This window comes from Triticum aestivum, chromosome 4A (assembly GCF_018294505.1).
Source record: "Triticum aestivum cultivar Chinese Spring chromosome 4A, IWGSC CS RefSeq v2.1, whole genome shotgun sequence".
Lineage (NCBI taxonomy): Eukaryota > Viridiplantae > Streptophyta > Magnoliopsida > Poales > Poaceae > Triticum > Triticum aestivum.
The window spans coordinates 548,764,424-548,784,392 of NC_057803.1; the positions used below are offsets into that span (position 1 = coordinate 548,764,424).

General features: G+C 44.1%; 2 protein-coding genes across 2 annotated transcripts; both read right to left on the reverse strand.

Annotated features, from left to right (window-relative positions):
• Positions 1 to 6,681: 6,681 nt before the first annotated feature.
• LOC123086880 (thioredoxin-like protein CITRX, chloroplastic) lies at positions 6,682 to 7,573 on the reverse strand. The gene has a single exon (XM_044508699.1). It carries the CDS (start codon positions 7,468 to 7,470, stop codon positions 6,913 to 6,915), a length of 558 nt encoding a protein of 185 aa, XP_044364634.1. The 5' UTR covers positions 7,471 to 7,573; the 3' UTR covers positions 6,682 to 6,912.
• Positions 7,574 to 10,226: 2,653 nt separating this feature from the next.
• Positions 10,227 to 14,938, reverse strand: LOC123086881 (cycloeucalenol cycloisomerase). The gene is made up of 8 exons (XM_044508700.1): positions 14,726 to 14,938; positions 14,484 to 14,653; positions 14,205 to 14,288; positions 13,605 to 13,646; positions 13,030 to 13,140; positions 12,335 to 12,526; positions 11,135 to 11,232; positions 10,227 to 10,819 (listed from the first exon to the last, which is right to left on the reverse strand). Exons 1-8 carry the CDS (start codon positions 14,730 to 14,732, stop codon positions 10,630 to 10,632), a joined length of 894 nt encoding a protein of 297 aa, XP_044364635.1. The 5' UTR covers positions 14,733 to 14,938; the 3' UTR covers positions 10,227 to 10,629.
• Between the last annotated feature and the right edge of the window lie 5,031 nt (positions 14,939 to 19,969).

The window sequence follows — 19,969 nt, forward strand, 5'->3', positions numbered from 1 at the left end:
TAAGTTGGCTCTAATATGCTAACTTAGAGCTTATATGTTTAGTTTCCTATAGGTTAGCTCCAAAATAACCTATGTTAGCACAAAATGGTCAAGTTTACATAATAAGCTTATAGTCTTTTTCTTATTCTTCTTCTTTTCCAAAATGACATAGGTTAGTTTCATTTTACCTAAGTTGGCTCTAATATACTAACTTAGAGCTTATATGCTTAGTTTCCTATAGGTTAGCTCCAAAATAATTTATGTTAGCAAAAAATGATCAAGTTTACATAACAAGCTTATAGTCTTCTTCTTATTCTTCTTCTTTTCCAAAATTCTTCTTATTTCTTCTTCTAGTGTTCTTCTTCTTCTAGTATTCTTCTAGTCTTCTTCTTTTTCTTCTTCTAACTTCTTGTTTATCATTTTGCAGATTTGATTTAATTCACGGAAGCTTGCATGGATGGAGTGCTTCTTTTCCATTTGTGTTTTTATTTTGTATCAATGTTAAACTTTTGTGAATTGATGGATAACGGTGTTGGATGAACAATGTGAAACTTTTGTAATATGTAACGATGAAACTATGTGTTAGCTATGTATGTATATATGATGAAACGTGTGTGTTGGCTATGTATGTATATATGATGGAACTTGTGTGTTGGCTATGATTGTTATATGGATGCTTGTTGTATATATATGTGTTGGATATCTCATAGGTGAAATAGTGACCTGAGATTAAGAAAAAAATTAAAAAAATTGTTACTAATGGCGCACTACCATGTGGTGCGCCATTAGTATAGCAGACACTAGTCGTGCACCGCGAGCAAAAATAATGGCGCACTGCCTGGTGCGCCATTACCATACCAGATACTAATGGCGCACTAGTGGTGCGCCATTAGTAAAAAATTCTAGTGACGTGATACTAATGGCACACCGGTGGTGCGCCATTATTAGGCAAAACCGGTGTGCATTAATAGGCCTTTTCCTAGTAGTGTCAAATAAAAGTAAATTATTGAACTTGACCGTGTCCACAATGCATGAACACCGACGGTGTGTGTTTCAGTATCAAGACCTAAACTTGCCGCAATCCATTCTTTCAAGTGACTGACAGACCATGTTTGAGGTGCGCTCATTGGCACATCTATATGAGTAAATTCACTCAGATCTGCTCCCATCTTAGTTGTTTGGACAGTACCAGGACCATAGCAAAATCTGAAGTTCACTACATCAGACATCTCGGCTCACCTATTTTTTCAACAACGAAATACAAATATTAAGCAACAACTTAATATACCCCCACTAAGAAATATTAGACATGTGTATATATTAGCTAGCTATATATTACAGAATATTAATGGAGCAACTAATACCACTGAAAAAATAGCGCGATATATCGCCGCTAATAGCACGCTATAGCATATAGAGAATTGTCTCGCTAAAATAAATCAATGTACAATGTCTCGCTAATAGCACGTTATAACGCGTTATAGCACGCTAATAACATATTTTCAGGGGTGACACTATTTTTGTAGCGCGCTATTTTTTTCAATAACTAATACTACCGGAGCAACTAAAATATTTTTACACAACTAATTAGTTAACATCTAAATATATTTACGTATACTACCGGAGCAAATAACAATAATCACACACCTAATTTATTTCACATCGAAACATATTAACAAATACTACCGGAGCACCTACGAAAAATAAAATGTTGGTTGAGATATACTCTTGAAGCGTGCGTGCGAACGACGAACGACGGCCTTCAATCACCGGAATCGGAGAGGGAAACTCCACCAAACTGCCGGAGCTTCACCTCCACCGCCTCCACACTGCCCCAACTTCTCCACCACCACCTCCACCTCCACCGCCGCAACAAGCTCCACCAATGAGCTGAAAAAAAATCCACCTAAATGCTCATCACGACCGCTACGAGCTACCCCATCAGTAAATCGAGGTCTCTTTTGGTTGCCCTAACTGAGTAGAATCCATTCACGGTGCCGAATCCGCAAATAAATGGTTCATTTAGGTGTAGAAATTGGGGGCATTTTGGTGTACAGAGAGGAGAAGGAAAGAACAAAAGAAGAACCTCGCGTGCGTGGGAGGAGGAAGAAGAGGCAGGGAGCCTGTCGTGCCGCGCGAGGTGGGTCCACACCCTGTCGGCCCGCAGCTGGCCGATCGGCCCGCGGTAAGCCAATAGGCCTGCGGTAAGCCGACAGGGCTCGCCCCGTGACCGCCGCGCCGACAGCTCCCTCTCTCCCCCCTCGCGACGTGGACTGCCCAATCCGCGCGCAACACGTGGCAAGCTGGACAGCTGTCGGCCAGCTACTGGCCGAGTGCACCCACTCGGCCTGCTGTGGGCTAACTAGGCCCAGTCGGTCCGCAGCGGGCCGACGGTGTATTATTTCTGAAATTGTTTTTTAAGCGTAATATTTGTGCAAATTAATAAAAAATGTATTATTTAAAAAAATTAGTTGTGATGTTATTACTCCCTCCGGTCCTTTTTACTCTGCATACAAGAATTGTCTGAAGTCAAACTTTACAAAGTTTGACCATATTTATATGAAAAATATCAACATCTACCATGATAAAGTTATACAACATGAAATTTAAGTCATGATTTTTTCTATAAAGTTGGTCAAACTTTACGAGGCTTGACTTCAGACAAATCTAATATGAGAACTAAAAAGGACCAGAGGGAGCACCTATGTTACTCCTAGTGTGGGTAGTCTTAAGGTAAGTAAAGCAAATTACTTGTGCTAGCTGCCTGGGTCATGAGGGGATGGATCACCCTCGGCGCTGCGACCGGCTGCCTGGCTGCTGGAGCACAACGCAAACTCCCCGTCTACGCCGTACGACCGTGCACCTGGACTGCACTTGGCTGGGCACTCGGACCTCAAAAAGCAAGTGTCATTCCGTCAGGCTGCTCACGGGATGGGCTGTGCATATCTAACTCCTTTTCCGTTTTTGTGCTGGGCGGCCCACGTCACACTTTTGCCCCAGCATAGCTCCGCCAGTGCCGTTGTGGTCCATTGATTATAAAAGAGTCAACCAAATCAATTGCTTGATGTTCTACCTTTTTGTGAGAACCTATATAAGGCGATCCCTCTTTATTTGTGTTGTATTGTGCTTTTAGTATACATTATCATGAAGATGTAATGGCCACGATATGTTTCGGTACATTTATGAAGATCATGTGGTTGTGATCTATTTAGGTAAAATCATCGATTCATGGTAAAGAGTGGGCAGTGTAGCCTCTCATGTTCTTTGCAACCTACACCATACAGTTTATTCAGCCATTGATAAAAGTTTCGGGAAAATGGGCAAGTGAAATAGTGAATAAAAAGAACCAAAAGGTCAAAACCATACCAGTGCTTGGCCACAGATCTTGAGATTTCATCGTGAAGGTCTCAACAACTTTGTGGACTTCAGAATATTTATCCTTTTGAACTGAAGTACGTAGACATCATTGGAATTCACATGAATTTATATTACCATCAAAGAAGATGCAGACGGCTTTAATAAAGGCAAAACCTCAGCTGGATCACTCATTTTAGAGACATGCTTAAACAACAAATCAGAAAGATCAGTTCGCCCTTTTTAACCAGTTTCCTGATCACCCAAAGCTACTGTAGTATATGGACCCATCATAATTTCATCGCCCATTGAGACAGAGATTCTTTAATATATATAGCAAATACCCAATTAGTCTTGCTTTGAAAGCCATACATAGTAAAATGCTGTCATTATTACAAATAATAGTAAAAAGAAGAGAAAATTTTACTTTGGTCTCATATGTCATCTCAAAGGCAATGAAAAGGCTATTGAATAAATGAATACATAACTACCTAGAGTAGTTTATTTTTACTTCTATTCAAATTCAAGAAAGGGAAAAGGGATTTAATTTTATATCACAATTGATGAGGAGCAGAAAAAGAAACACTACGAAACACTAAACTTTCAAGCATGATATGCAGGGGCGGAGCTTAGTTGGGGCCAACCTGGGCCATGGCCCGCCCAGGATTTTGGTAAAAACAATACCTGTGCTTTTTAGCCCAGTCCAGTAACCATGCAACGTCTATTCGGTCTAGTACTCATGGCCTGATATTTTTCGCTCATCTATTCTTTAATTCTACAAATTGCAGCGGCAAGCCTTCTTCTTGTTTTACAAAAAAGCGAGTCATTTGCTGGGTCACCAGCTATAGGGTACGAGTACAAGCAAAGATGACACTCACACAGGCCAAAGACCTTACAGAAAAGCAACAACGAAAAACTCATGGATAGTTGCAGACTCGATAGTTGTGCTTTCCTTTGAGTTGGCCAGCCCAGCTTTTTCTTCGAAGCTCCACCACTAATGATATGTATATGTATAATTCTAGAGTTTGATCCTGATTCTAGGCAGCTAAAAGATAAAAGGGAAACAAATTTATATGGCAAGATTTATATAGCCTAAGCTTGTGTTTGACACTTGAAATCGGCCTACATTATCTATACCAGGAAAAACAAAACATCAATAAACAGAAATTGTGGAGTGAATTGCTTTTATTATGAACAAGCAGTCAGTGCTGCAGTCCAGATAGATATTGAATCATGAACAAGCAGTCAGTGCTGCAGTCCAGATAGATATTGAATCATGAACAAGCAGTCAGTGCTGCAGTCCTTTACTCCTTGTCATGCTGGAGCAAAAAGCCTAGAATGACAGATTGCTATAACTTGTGAACCAAAAGATCACAAAAATGTATAATTGTCCAGGGGGAACTTGGTGTTCGATTGTAAAGTTATAACACAACATTTTTGCTCAGCGCAATCAATACGAATGATTAGGTATAAAGCATGAAAGAGTAGGTTTCACTCAATTTCTTAAAGCCACGGATTGCTAGTACAAATTATGTGCAAATACAAGATACTTAAATGCAGTGTCGGGAATGAACTGTTTTAGAGGAAAAAGAGAGGGAGATATACCGTTCTCCAGAGTTCATTTTTTGAGTGGAAAGATCCAATCATAAGGAGCTGGAAACACAATGTTTGTCAGTTGGTACAGTTCTCAATAATCTTAGTTTCAATGTCAAATTTTAACATAACATAAGAGTAGGTTTCACTCAATCTCTTATAGCCATGAAATGCTACTATGCTAGTACAAATTATGCACAAATGCAAGATACCTAAATATATTATAGGGAAATGAACTACTTCAGAAATTGAATATGTCACGAGGTGCTAGGAAAAGGAGAGTGAGATATACTGCTTTCCAGAGTTCATCACTGTTGGGAAAAAACTATCATGCATTGTCACCTAAAGAATAAATATGATTCACTTTCTACACAAAGAATTCAGGCCATGTGAAGGAATCTAAAAACTGATGATGTGGATGGTGGACCGTTCATAAGAAATAGTCTTGCCATGGCCATTGCTTACTGTGTTCACAGTAAATTCACAGCCTAATTAAGTACTATGCAATGCAGTTTTAGGTTTTCATGATAGGTAACTGAGAAGACATGTATACGGAGTTAAAAGTAAAAATTAGCAATGCGATATGTATATCAATAAATGATATGTGACAGAGTCTTGCAATGCAACATTACGAAAGTATGTTAACTCACAGATGGAAACATCACAGAGGAAAACAGATGCTAATGAAAATTTGGACTGTCAACAAATTAAAAAGGCTTACATTGTCGATGTCCCAGATCCCTAAATTTTGGTCAAATGGTGATGTACCAAGACACATAATTCTTCGACCGAACGATACATTGGTTATCAGAGAAGAGAATGATTCCATTGACCACTTTATGCTTGCTCTAGCTGAAGAAATCTCTCGGAAAAAAAATGCTGTGTAAAATGCACATGAAACTAAATATAGAACAAACTTATGATAGTTGATCGTATAATTAGCAGCAAACAAAACGGCGTACACTACTGAAATATAAAGGTGGCAACCTGGACGTCTCTACCTTTTTTAGGACGATCATCTGGAATACTTCTCTGAACAGAACAAACCAAGGGACCAATGGAGCTACCAGATAAAACAGTGAACAAAAATAATCTAGGATGTGATCTTGCCATGGCCATCAGACGTTGTGGCGATCTTGACTGGTTCTTTGAAAACATCTGTTTGGTTTGTTTCTACTACAAGGAAGGCAAAAGAACAAAGATGAATGAACACAATGGAGAACAGCCCAGGGAGACTGACCCTCGACATGATGTCCGTTGCTGCTGGTAACCAACAACGTCATCACAGCCACATCTCGCCCGAGGAATTTCTGAGCGGGCTAGAACACAAGGAGGCAGAAGCAGGAAAGAAGCAGCCCACACTAGAATAGAGCAAGACGAGCCAAGACTCGGCCGTGGCAATGCACCACCGACCACGATCACCCAGAAGATGAGGCATCCATTAACAAAGGCCAGCAGAGAACCTAGCAACCATGTTTATCCATCAAGTACATGCAGCATCACACGTTTATGAACTACAACACCACCGTATCCACATTTGGAAGAACAACAAATACATCGCGTGCAAAGCATATAAACCAACCAAATCCGCATAGAACAACCGCCAACGAACTGGAAAATGCACATAACACAGGTAATGGGAGACGTGACTGACTGTTTAACCACCAGGAAATAGAGACGAGATGAACCTATCAGCACAACCGCCGACGGTGCAAGGCTAGCCAAATATTGGCAGCAAGCCAATCATGCTCTCAATGACAAAGCACACAAGAATAGTGCAATAGAGAACCAATTTGTTAGTCTCAGGCTCAAACCCTGATGCTACATTCTGCTCATGCAGATCTTGCATACGCGAACCTGCGGCCGAACAGCAACACAAAGCTCGAATCAACCACCGCAGGCTGCACCTAAAGAAATACTAATCACTACTACAAGACTCAGCTAAATAATGTAGCTACTACAGACACTACGTTGCCCAGACAAAACTCACAGCTCGTTTTCGATGATGTTCCTGACCATTTCAATAGGAATCAGCCCCTCGGTCCTAACGGCGTCCTTGCCCTGATCCGGGCTGAAGAAATACAGCGTGGGCAGTCCCCGTACCTGCATATCCCTCGCGAACTCGTACTCCTCGTCCGTGTCCACCTTGACAAACAAGGCGCTGTCCTCGTACTCGACCGCGAGCGTCTCGACGTCCTGCGCCATGAGCACGCACGGCCCGCACCAGGTAGCGTAGAAATCCACGATGAGCGGCACCTTCCGCTCCCCCCTGACGAGCTCCTCCAGCTCCCTGGCCGACACCTTCTTCACGAGGTAGTCCGGCGCGATGTACTTGCCGGAGCCTGGCACGTAGGTCTCCGCGGCGTTCCGTCGAACGGCTGGCCTGCGGCGGCTCCTGGTGCTGAGGCTGCAGGAGGCGGCGTTCTTCGCCGCGGGGACGGGGGAGGCCGGGATGGAGACGCTGCGGGTGGTCGCGGCTGCCGGGAGGTGGGACGCTATGGTGGGGAGGGAACGGGCGGCGGATGCCAGCGGGAAGGAGGCCATGGCCGGAGGGATTTGGGGGAGGAGCAAAATCCTATCCTCGGCGTCAGGGCTTTGGGTTGCTTGCGTGCGTGCGCACTGAAGAGGACCCTTTGGTTTGTAGGCACTGGCTCGGTCGCCACTCACTCGTTCGCTCCATCACTGTTCATGAAAAAAACAGGCAGTTTTTTTTCAGAAAAAAACTCAGATCTGGTATTCATCAAATATCATGGCAGCATAAAGAACATGAGAAGTAACAAAAATTACATCCAAGCCTGTAGACCACCTAATAACGACTACGATAACTGGAACGAGCCAAAGGCGCGCCGCTGTCATCGTTCTTCCCTCATGGAAGCCAATTAGAGCATCTCCAATAATCCCTAAAAAAGAGCAACTCCGATTAATAATGTAGATGTAAAATATTATTTCACATCATCAAGGCACAAAAACGCTGCTCCAACAGGATGTAATTTTTTTTTTACTCGAGATTTGCTCGTGATGTAAAATAGGGCATCAAGTGATGCAAATTTGCATCACTCGACCAAAACGCGCGCAGCCCTAACTGCCGCCAACGGACCTCATGGACGCCTCCTCAGACCCGGCGGCCACTAATCACCGCTGAGGTGCACCTCACCATGGCCGCCTCCGCGGTGACGTAAATTTTACATTTGGAGTTGGAGGTCATTTGTTGAAGTTAGAGATTTTTTTATGATGTAAAAACCCATTTTTTGGTGATGTAAATTTTAATTTGATGGTGTATTTTACATCATCTATTTGCTCTTACTAGTTCAAGAAATGATTCTCAAAAAATAATATTGTTCAGGAAACAGAAAAAAAAACCTCTGCTTTTTGTAGATTATAAAAAGTTTGCAGAGTTAAAAAAATAATTAATTTGAAATAAGTTCATGAAATTGAAAAAATATTCATGAATTGAACAAGTATTTATGAATTTAAAAAATTACAACATTTTCAAAAAATCATGATTTTATAGCAAAAAAAGAAAGTAAAAGTAAAAAAGAGTTGAAAAAGGGGCAAATATATATTTTAAAAATAGGTAACAAGTCCCAAAAAACAAAACAGGGTGGAGGCTAATAGGTTTGCCCATTACAAGCTATCGCTCGGCAACGTGTGGGCGTTGTGTATGAGTTGCACTCGCCAAATCAGATTTACCAATCCTATCGTCAAACAACAATCAAACCCCTATGGCATATGGAACCAACTAAACATATGGCCCACATGCATACCAGCCCAATCTCTCCCCACTTGATCGACGAGTCACTTACTACAACTACTAAGCTCCCTAGAGAGGGAGTTGTGGTGCAGTGGGGCTGGGCGGCGCTTAGGGCCTGGCTGTAAGTGGATTGTCCGACTATATGGTTGTTGGGCCCAATTGCAAGCGATGTGTAGTGTGTGTGGACTATATATGCATCGCGGTGAGTTTTCCTTATTGTCGGTGCTCGTGTGAAAGGGGTGGTGCTAGTCGCTGATTTTTTATGCCGTGGGTGTGGGGGAGGGATGTCGTGCTACTTCTTTGCCGAAGGGAGGGTACATTGTTGTCTTCCAGATACTGCCATCACCTCCAAAAATAGAGGCCAACAGAATAAAAGGCTCCATGAATGAAGAACGACACGACAAAGCACATCGATAGTTTATTATATTGGGGTGGCCCGTCAGCTGGGAAGTCGGTCAGTGGGCTGACCTCAAGACCCAACAAGCAAAGGTATGGTCAGGGTTCCTCGTTTCATAGAAAGCCCTCCTTTTGGAAGATTCTCATCTTGACGTGCAAGTCAAGAACCCCTCATCGGCCTGGACCTTAGGTCAGGTAGCAAACTTGTAACCTTAGGTCTCGTTGCCCTTTATAAGGCAAGACCAAGGGTAGTTCGAGGCATGTCATACCATTCGTAGTCTCGATAACAACATCACTATGCATATTGTGACCCTCTCACACGAGGCATTTCCTCATCAATCAATAACCAAAGCAGGAGTGGGATGTTACCTCCATGATGAGGGTCCGAACTTGGGTAAACCCTCCGTGAGTGATCCCGTCTGATACTACTAGTCCTGCGCACCACCAGATCGGGACTAAATGGGGAGTTGGCGCGCCAGGCGGGAGTTGCGTTGATCAGAGATGTAGCCCAGATTGGATATCAACTTTCAGCCTGCGTATTCATGTCGGGCCAAAGTCATCTTTGACTCCCTCACCTTTGTTTGTGGATGAGACGGGTCGACTCTACACCAAACCCACCACCCACCCCCCCATCAGAGCCCTCTTCTTCAGAAACCTTGAGTTCGGCATCAACCGCTATGGTGGCATCCGCCTTCACATCCCACCACTTCTCCGGGCAATGGACACTGCTCCCGAGCACGCTTTGGAGTCTGCATCCATAGCCCTCGCTCTGGGCTCCCAAGCGAAGCGATATGAGGTTTCATCATCGACACTCTGCACCTGAAGCCCGCGCCAGCTCTCCGGCCTCTTGGCCGAGGTGTTGCACGGATACAACATCATTACATTAACCCGCCAGCCCACCCCAACTTCCCACTTAGTGCCGAGGTGTTGCACGGATACAACATGCCCGTTGCTGGACGATCATAGGTCCAGCGACTGCATCTAGGACGGTAACACATCCGACGCCGGCAACAACTCGGGGAGCTGCCCCTCGGCCACGCGTAGGCTAGGAATTTTTTCACTCGAGTCTAGGCTAATGTTTTTTCTTTGAAATGTGAAGGCTTGACTCATATCCCATGTATGAATAGAAATTCATTCCTACAAACCAAAGGGCTTCAAAGGATTCTTTTTTCTATAAAATTCCTATCCTTTAGAATTCTACAAAATTCCTGTCAATCAAAGGAGACCCGAGTATTAGACATGCATGCCCCAAGCACCCCGAAGGCTACTTTCGAGCCGCACACAGACCGTGCTGCGTCAAGAATCACTTTCTGGCTGACATCAAATCTTCATTGCCACTAGCTTATTCAAAACAGGTTCTAAGATCAGGCTGAACTTACAAATTACCAGTTCGCTATTCGCACGCACGAAGCAAATACTACATGCAGACAACAAATCGATCCATTAATCAGCAGTTTTCATCCCTCCAATGGAGAGGCGAACACTCTTGAAGGACAGCGGCAATGGCTGGGGTCGACGGTACATGTGGGAACAGAAGAATTCATCTTGTTCCTGGATTAGACGCTTTCATTCTGCGCATGGAACCATGCAAGCCCCGGCTGTGCGCACCGTCTTGATTCGGGGATGGGTACGATTGGCCCCAGAAATATGCGCCATAAATCGAGTATTATTGTGACGAGCATGGCTGCGCCCAGAGCATCGACGGCCACCCTGGGAAGGTCCCACTTCTCTGCTTTTTCGTCGATCCTGAAAATGCCAAATAAGAGTTACACAGAGTTGAATATGGATTATGAGATTGAGAACTAGGTAAAGAGAAAACAGTGAGAAGCCTATGCACCCAACTGCGATGATGCGAATGAAGTAGGTTGTTGGAATTCAGAACTATATTATTTTGGTTATTCAATATACCGATGTTTAATATAGCCAGCTAGAGAAAAGCTTAAATGTTTTGGCAAGCATTGACAGAGTTCAGAACCAGATATTGCTGTTTAACAATGAGCTCGATGGATAAAGTCATAGCAGAAAGAGGAGAAAAGGAGACTAAATTCAGACAAGTTTTACCTTGAGAACATTGGAAAGCTGACGAGGAAGTAAATTGCATAAAACAATGATCCAACTTTGTACATTATGTCCCGATCGACGAATTCGTAATATGGAAACTGCAAGGTCAATTTTAACATCAGGAATGTAGTATCTTGGCTTCATTCACAAATAGAAAAAGGATGCAGAAGCAGAAAAAATTTAGTACGTATAAGCAAGGAAACATTTAGCTTTCTGGATAGCATCACTGAAAAGTGAAAACAACATCAACTGTATGTAGTATGTACATCACAAATAATGACATACTGTGGTTGTGTATAACATAACTTCGTGATACAATTTGATGTGATGCTACAAAATAGTTGCAACATGGGGGTAGAATGTTTTGCTTTATTTAATTTTCCCAAGTACCTTACGAAATTCTGATGCATTGAAAAATAAACAAGACTGATAGAAAAAACTCTGGTTACAGAAAAAATGTAAACACTACACGAAGAAAATCACTACAGCGTTTAATTCGTGGGACATAAGGTAGATGAATCTTAGTCAAATAGATGATACAATCTACATTAGGAACTAAAGATTTCCCCATGTCAGGCAACCAAAATAGGAAGCAGTAATTTCCTCGAAATGTTAAGTGTCAATAACTGGGCACTGTTTGAAATTTATTTACGTATGACATCTGTTTCGTATGTAAGTATAAACTATTTGACTATATTTACCTAGTTGCTTCCAGGTGCATCAGAGAACTGATTCCAGGCTCACAATGCCCGCACAGTGAACAGTAGAACATGTGTCTAAAGCATTGCACAAGCTACCACTGATTTATATTTTAAGGGACAATACGTACAAACTTGATATGACCTAGCACTTAAAATTAAGAGATATCAAGGATTGCCTAGAAGTTCTTATCCACACTTGCCCATGACTAGAGATTCAAAGGCATTGTCTGCATGTTCTCTGTTATCTACCTAGTCCAGCAGGATACATAGTTAGAGTAGATGGGTTCTGTGCAATTGAGCTGCATGAGACACACACACACAAAAAGTAATAAAAGATTGGATTCAATCAAAATAGTTTGTACTCTAGAATTAAGGCACAAAATATTGATGATCACCACTGTACGCAAGCAGATGAAAGTTAAATATTAGTAGACTGGGGAGAAAAATCTCATAATATTCATAGCACCCTATGCATCAAGAAATATATGCTGGAACATACATTTGCAATGGCTAGGGTCTCCAAGTATGCAATGAAGTATGAGAGTGCTAAAATCCACGCGGCTTCAAACAACCACCGAATAGACTGTGGCAGGTGAGCTGTAGAGTGACGTAATCTACGAAGTGTCATATTTGATGCCATGTGATAAAATAAGAAGCAGGCATGGGTCAGGAGAAATGTTGTATGGGGTACCTGAAACATGAAGAAAATCATTAAGCATTGAAACAAATAAGTAGAATTAGTGTAGCACATTTGAATAACTAGTTACTATCCCACAGATGCACTACAGAGTTACAACAGAAGGGTTGCAACAGATATGTATCTGATTTGTGTCAATAATGTACATAACATAACGGAAACTATGTAGCAACCAAAAAAAGTTTTAAATTAAATATAAAATCTGAATTGATGAATGATACCATCAGCATGTGGTACTCAACTAATATGCAGAAACTTCAACCCTGCTATTAACCCCTAATTTGCAGAAGAGAAATGATGGAAGGGGATATATGAAGTGGGAACAAAGCTATGAAATGAGACAATTTGATTGACTTTATAGTAGTATTCCGCAAAAATATGTTACAGGTATAGTAAGTAAAAAGAACATGTATCTGACAAAATAAAATATTTGTAAAGAGTAGCACTCTCAGTGAAATTTCTCCACCCATCCATCCCTTGTGTGAACAGGATCTTACATTATTCATCCTCCATGATGGAAAAGTATATGACGCACCAAGAACTGTGAAAAAGTAATGCGTCCAAAAGTAGTTACCGACATAACTGAAAATTATAATCCAAACATTAGCCTGCAATTGAAAGATGTATCATGGATTTAGCAAACAGTTTCGAAGAGATAATGTGAGAAAATGCATTACCAAATAAAACTAAGTCCATAGACAATGAGAAGTGCTGCTCATTATACCTGTATTAGTAGTTTAGCAACAAAGTAAGTACTGTCGTAACTGAAGATAATATATCACTAGTGTTTGTTCATACAGTGTAGCTTGCTGAGTTTATATTACAAAAGCTTTCATGAGTGTCACTTGGCAAAAATATGGTAAACGCTTGATACATAAATTGTTATACGAGCACTTTTAAATTTCTGTAGGTCAAAGTTAAATCTGAGTACAGTATAATTGTAGTGAAAAATATAATCCTGAACCAGGTCTATATAACAGAATCATATTACATACAACTGTGGGGCTTTCCGGGACAGTGTTCATTTCTGGAACAAATTGGCTTACAAAAGATCCACACTGAAAATACATACCTTGACCCAGTAACGATCTTTTAAACTTCTAATACTATCTGCCTGAAATGGAGAGAAAAATCAAATTAACTTTCAAATATATGATTGGTGTACACACCAGTACAAGAGTAACATAATAAGCTCAAATTTGCATCCTTTATGGACCAAATTAAGAAGATATAGTTTATGGCCGAAAATAGGAAGACAGATCAGAAGGGAAAAGATGCAATGCAAAACTGAAGCTCAGATAAGAGAGCTGCAAGTGAGAGGAGCCCATCCTAATGGAGAAGCTGACTTGCCGAGACAACCCTCCTGCTGTTCCATCATAATGGTGCAGTATTGTAAAATGTTTTCTCAACTCTAGTTGTCATCTTAATTGCGATAAAATGTTAATGTCTATGTTTATGCATACTACTACAATGTTTCTCCATTCTCACTTAACAGCGGACACCTGAATTTGGTGAAACAGTAATACTGCTGCGCAGATACCGCCCTTTCTTTGCTACGAAGAGTAATCATGGGGACACGGTTAACCTCTGAAGACTGAATGTCACGTCGAACAGATCTTCAGAAGTTGATCTGACGAGTGAGTAGAAGCCTAGAAGGAGGGTGCCAAATTACCTTTCCTACGAGGAACAGAGGGATGAGAAAGGCAGGCACGGTTGACACCAATCCAAGAACCAGATATTCCAGCTCCGTGAAACTCTGCACATCACCACAATAAAAAAATACAGGAATGCTTATATAAGAGGAAGAAGATAGTTGATCCAGTCGCTACAAAACAAATCAGCAAGATCGAATCTTTCTCTCAGGATCCCATCTTCGCTTTAGGATCCACCAAAACGCTCCCAGGATGAGATCGATCGACCAGCAGGCGAGGGCGGCTAGCGCTGGTAGTACCTCGTAGAGCTTGAAGGGGACGACGACGCCGAGGCAGAGCGTGAGCCAGAAGGGCGTGTACAGCAGGAAGAACTTCTCCCCCCACCTCTTGCTCCCGTCCGCCGCCAGCAATGCGTTCTTCCCGGCCGCGCCGCCTCCGCCCCGCTTCGCCGCCGCCTGCCGCCGGACAGCTGCAAGGACAGACGGCTCCTCCGGTCAGGTGGGGAGACACGTGGAGGGACTCCATTGGGCGCTGGGCTCACCTGTCATCGCTCGATCCCGCTGTCAGCAGCCCCTCCTCTCCTCAGTCGCCGCCTCGCCGGGGCTGTCGCTGCTTGCGGCTGCAGCGGAGGAGATTCGGTTCTGGGTGGCACTTGCGGAGTGTGTGTATGCACCCTCGACTGACGCGCCGAACAAGGCAATTTGCAGGCGATTGGTTCGTCCGGTCTGATGGGTGGGTACAATACGGACCCGAGTAGAGTAGAGTAGTTTCGGTGGACGGGTACATTGGTGGATTTTATTTCAATATATATTCAAAAATGATAATATTTTCAAGTTCAAAAAAATCGAAAAAATTCTGTGAAAACTTATACATATTCGTGATGGATTTGTAAAATTTCGTTCAAAAATATTATGATTTGCAAGCTGCATGAAAAAAAAACCCGGCCCAAAACAATAAAAATGGCCCATTTTCATGTATGTTGTACACCACATATTAAAGTATATTGTTATGAAATTTTTCCTGGATGTGTTATACATGTATTTGTGTATGTAAAAAAATCGATTTTTTTTGTAATGTGGAAATATGCTTTTTTTTAAGTCCACCGTGGAGCCCGTCCTCCATTTGCTCTTTTCGATCTACAGCTGAAGTATCCCTCCCTCCCTGTATGTCATGACGGATGGCCCGATCAAAGACCAGTCACAAAAATACTACCCAACAGGACCTTTTAACCTGTTTCTAGATTTTCTTTAGGAGTATTTCTAGATGCCCAGGCTGACTGGCACACCATTACGAGTTCATAACCGGGGTCGATATATAGAGGCCTGCACATGTGTGCTACATCAAATTTGGCCCATGTTAACCCACCCGACCCTACAAATATAACCTATCTATCTGCATCTGGATGAAACCCCACCTCCCACTCCACTTCACTCTCAGTCCACTCCATCCCTCGTCCTTACCTCCTCTTCTACATGGTGGGTAGCGGATCCGAGTCCAGCAACTTTGGATCCATCGACTGGGACCTTGTCCCATGTCGGGACGAGGAGTTTGTCGTTCGCCCGACTCTCCGCCGGTCCCGGTAGAAATTCGCTCAAGCTTCACCGCCCGAGTCGTGACAACGGGAATCCATTGCGTCCGTGCAAGAGGGGCTTGGATAAGCCGGCGTCGGTGGCTCAAGGCACGCGATCGCGGCAGATCCTAAGTCGATGGGAGGTAGCTGGAGGAATAAGCGCTCCACCCCGGATGGACCCAGTCTGGCCGTGCAACTCCTGTGTTGTGTCATCATCCCGGGGATATTCTGCTCATAGTCCAAGGTCAACAACGCCAATGTGCTCTACCTTGGATGCGCCGGGTGCCCCAGGTCCGATGGCAAGTCCAGGGTCGAGGACCGGCATGCCTCTCGTGTGAGGGCGAAGGTACGAAACGTCGTGCGAGGGCGAAGGCACGGAACGCCGCCGAGCCTCTTTCTCCAACCTTCTTCCCTCATTTCATCGTATTTTGCCCTGAAAATTTACACACATGTGTGCTATGCCTTCATGTATGTACCTTTTTTCAGAATTATTGAAACATAAAAACATGAATTTTGATGAAATTTGAATTTTGAATTTGGAGGCCCCATTGGAGGCCGAGCTCCAAAACGGTTTTGCCACACATCGGCCTAGCTCCCATGCGATACGTTGTGTTAAAGCGGGCGATGTGTGGCAAAAGACCGATGCACCAGACACCTCTCCTCCTGTGTACTTTTCCTTTCCAACATCTCCTCCTCAAGTTACAAAACTGGCAGCAATACGATCATGCACTTTTCATCTCCTTTATCTGCTCTATAGTTTATTGTGTTAGAGTTTGAGTTATTCACGCCATGTAATCTCAACTATCTTCCCTCGTATCTGAATCTATCTCTCTTTCTCTGTAATGACTGGATCGATCTCCTCCTCTCTTGTACTCCAGACAAGGATTTCAGCCTCAATAAATATACACACGCGACTCTTCTTTGGGAGAGAAGGAACGCTTCATAGATTCTAACATGGTATACAAAGCCTAGCCTTTTATCATCATGTAGCGATCCCATCATCCAGAGAACAGAAACCCAAACCCAATCATCGCCAGGAACCCAAATCCTATCACCATGGCTGGTTCTAGCGTCGTCGCCCTCAACCTCGGAGCCCCTCTAACAGAAAAGCTCACAAGAGGGAATTACCTTCTCTGAAAAGCGCAGGTGATGCCAGCGCTGCGAGGCGCGCAAGTAACTGGCCTTCTCGACAGTACAGATGCCGCACCACCAAGAACGGTGGAGGTCGCGAAGGCGGGCAATACCACGGCCATGGAGCAAAACCCTCTGTATGGCCCGTGGCTAGCGAAAGATCAACAGGTTCCGAGCTACATGTCGAATTGGTTCACTCCCAAAATCTTGGCGCAGGTCATTGGTAAGGAAAGTACTCATGATCTATGGACTGCTCTTACCGCACTATTTGCTGCGCAGTCCCAATCTCGGATAACAAATCTGAGAATTGCCATCTCCAACACCAAGAAGGGCAACATGTCAAGCAACTCCTTCATCGTCAAGATGAAGAGTCTCGGAGATGAGCTTCCAGCCGCCGGTCGTCCAATGTGTTAGAATTGTGTCGAATATTGTGTATGAGGTAGGTTACAGTTGGACTTGTAGTTGTATTGTATTTAGATAGGATATGGAGTCGTGTCCTAATAGAACACTTGTATCCTAGGCCTCTCATATATAGCGGGGGTAGACATACGATGTAACCTATGCCAACATAATAGCACCGGAACGCAGGGGAAGCCAGCGGCATGTGCCGGTGTCCAGGGGGACCGGGTGCGGTATTGTAACGGTGTCACGGGGAGGAGCGCACATAGTCAAGCCCCGGGGATGTAGCCATATCGGTGAACCTCGTTAACAAATCTCGGTGTCGTGCTCGTGTGATTGCTTGGTCCTCGAATAATCAACGATATGCCTTGAATTTATTCTAACAAGTGGTATCAGAGCAAGGTTCAAAGAGACCGTTGAAGTTGATCTAGAGTACGAAGAAGCATAGACGTAAATCTGCAGGAAGTGATCATAATACGGGACATAGGATGTCGGCGAGTTGCGATCTAAAGCCGAGTTTGTCGTGCTGTAATCTTCGAGCAGTAATCGGAATCGGTGCGGGTGGCTACAACGGTGATAGATCAATCTCGGCGTGTTGCGGCAGCCGCAAACAGCTGCAGCGGTGCACACGGTCCAGCACAAGACGCGTACGTGGGGCAGCGGCTTGTGGGCAGGCTGGCCGTGCGGCTTGCAGCCGTGGCTTGGGGCCGAGAAGGAGCAGCGGGCCAGATGTGTGCTGAGGCCCATGAAAGGGTGCCGCTGATCTGAAGACACGTTTGTGTAGCTACGTGAGATTTATTTTGGATAAAAAGAATAGGACCGAGTCCTGGTATATGACACAAGGCAGGAGATCGAATCGGCGGAGAAAATTCATTGATACACATCATCAGAAGAGCTGAGGCAAGGCAAAGCTAGCATTACAAAATTTGTGCCAAGGGAGCTACGCCACGTGAGAAGACCAGAAGGTTTTTTGGTTGAAATTTCTATTAGTACATGAGGGTGTACCACGCCAGGTTTTGCTTGTGTACTTGGGCATCACATGAGGAAAGCTTGGATAATTTTTCGCAGGGTCAGCCGTACAAAGAACCATGGTGCCAACGGGTACCAGGTTTGAGGTGGAGAAGTTTGCGGAGCTGAAAACCTTGGGTTATGGCAGACATGGATGAAAGATTTGTTGGCACATCAAGGATGCTTGAAGGCATTGCGGGAAGTCATGCCAACTGAGATGGAATTATCATGTGATGGATGGAAATTCATGGAAGACGATTTGGGAGCCTCGAGCGTGTCATACAGTCGAACGAGTTCGGCTGGGTCGGACTGGACAGTCTGACAGGATCGACGCAAGTCGGTTGGTACAGAAGACGATGGTGGGATCGGTGACGACAGCATAGGGGCGTGATGCTGATGGTGACCGACTTCTGGGCGTGGACACACGTGGCGCAGGCCCCGAGGGTTTGTGTGGCTTCGACAATACTATGGCACGGGGTTGATTCAAGACGGTGTACACACAGAGCTTGAAGTCGACGGGGCGCGAGGGTGGAATAATCATGTACCATGGAGTCATGTTGGAGGTGGAGCTGGATTGAGGGGCTACGGTGTAAGGATCCAGAGAATCGAAGCCTATTCAGCGGGAAAAGCGAGTGACATGCAGTTCGGACTGGAGCCCAGTGGTCTGATGGAAGCGTGAAACTCGTCATCGGTCGGTGGTGATCGGTAGTACTCTGCAGTGGAGGTTGAGTGGTGTGGGTTCGCGACCCTTGAGGCTCGACCGGGACAGCGGAGGCTCGGCGCATAATAGCGGCGAGGCGTGCGGTACGCACGAGGAAAAATGGAGACGGGCCAGGGCTCTGGTGGTCATACATGTGGTGAGACAACTGCGAATTTGACTCGGGATGACTAAAAGCAATGGTGAAATTTCTTCAAATTTCAGACAGACAGTCAAGAAAGGAGCGGAGATGTTGAGTTCAGGTAACTCTTATATGTGTCACCCAATATATGAGTTGTTCTTTTTCACGCAGGTCGGTGATCAGTGTGTGATGGCGTTGGACTGATACTCTGGAAGTTGGGAGCACAAACTAGAGTAACAAGGAACTTAATTTTGCTCGAGTGTTGACTGTGGTCAAGAAAAGAAGGGACTACAAGTTGCAGGTGGAGTCATATGGAGTCTTTGGAGTAGCAGCGGTACTCATGGGATAAGCTCAAGTCCAATGTACATGGAAGTTTGATGCATGGACGAATTCAAGGTGGTGGAGAATATTCACCAAGGTGGAGTTTGCTAGAATTGTGCCGAATATTGTGTACGAGGTAGGTTACAGTTAGACTTGTAGTTGTATTGTGTTTAGATAGGATATGGAGTCGTGTCCTAATAGAACACTTGTATCCTAGGCCTCTCATATATAGCGGGGGTAGACACACGATGTAACCTATGCCAACATAATAGCACCGGAACATAGGGGAAGCCGGCGGCATGTGCCGGTGTCCAGGGCGACCGGGTGCGGTATTGTAATGGTGTCATGGGGAGGAGCACCCATAGTCAAGCCCCGAGGATGTAGCCATGTCGGTGAACCTCGTTAACAAATCTCGGTGTCGTGCTCGTGTGATTGCTTGGTCCTCGGATAATCAATGATATGCCTCGAATTTATTCTAACACAATGACCGACGGTAAGATGGTCGACTACATCCTCG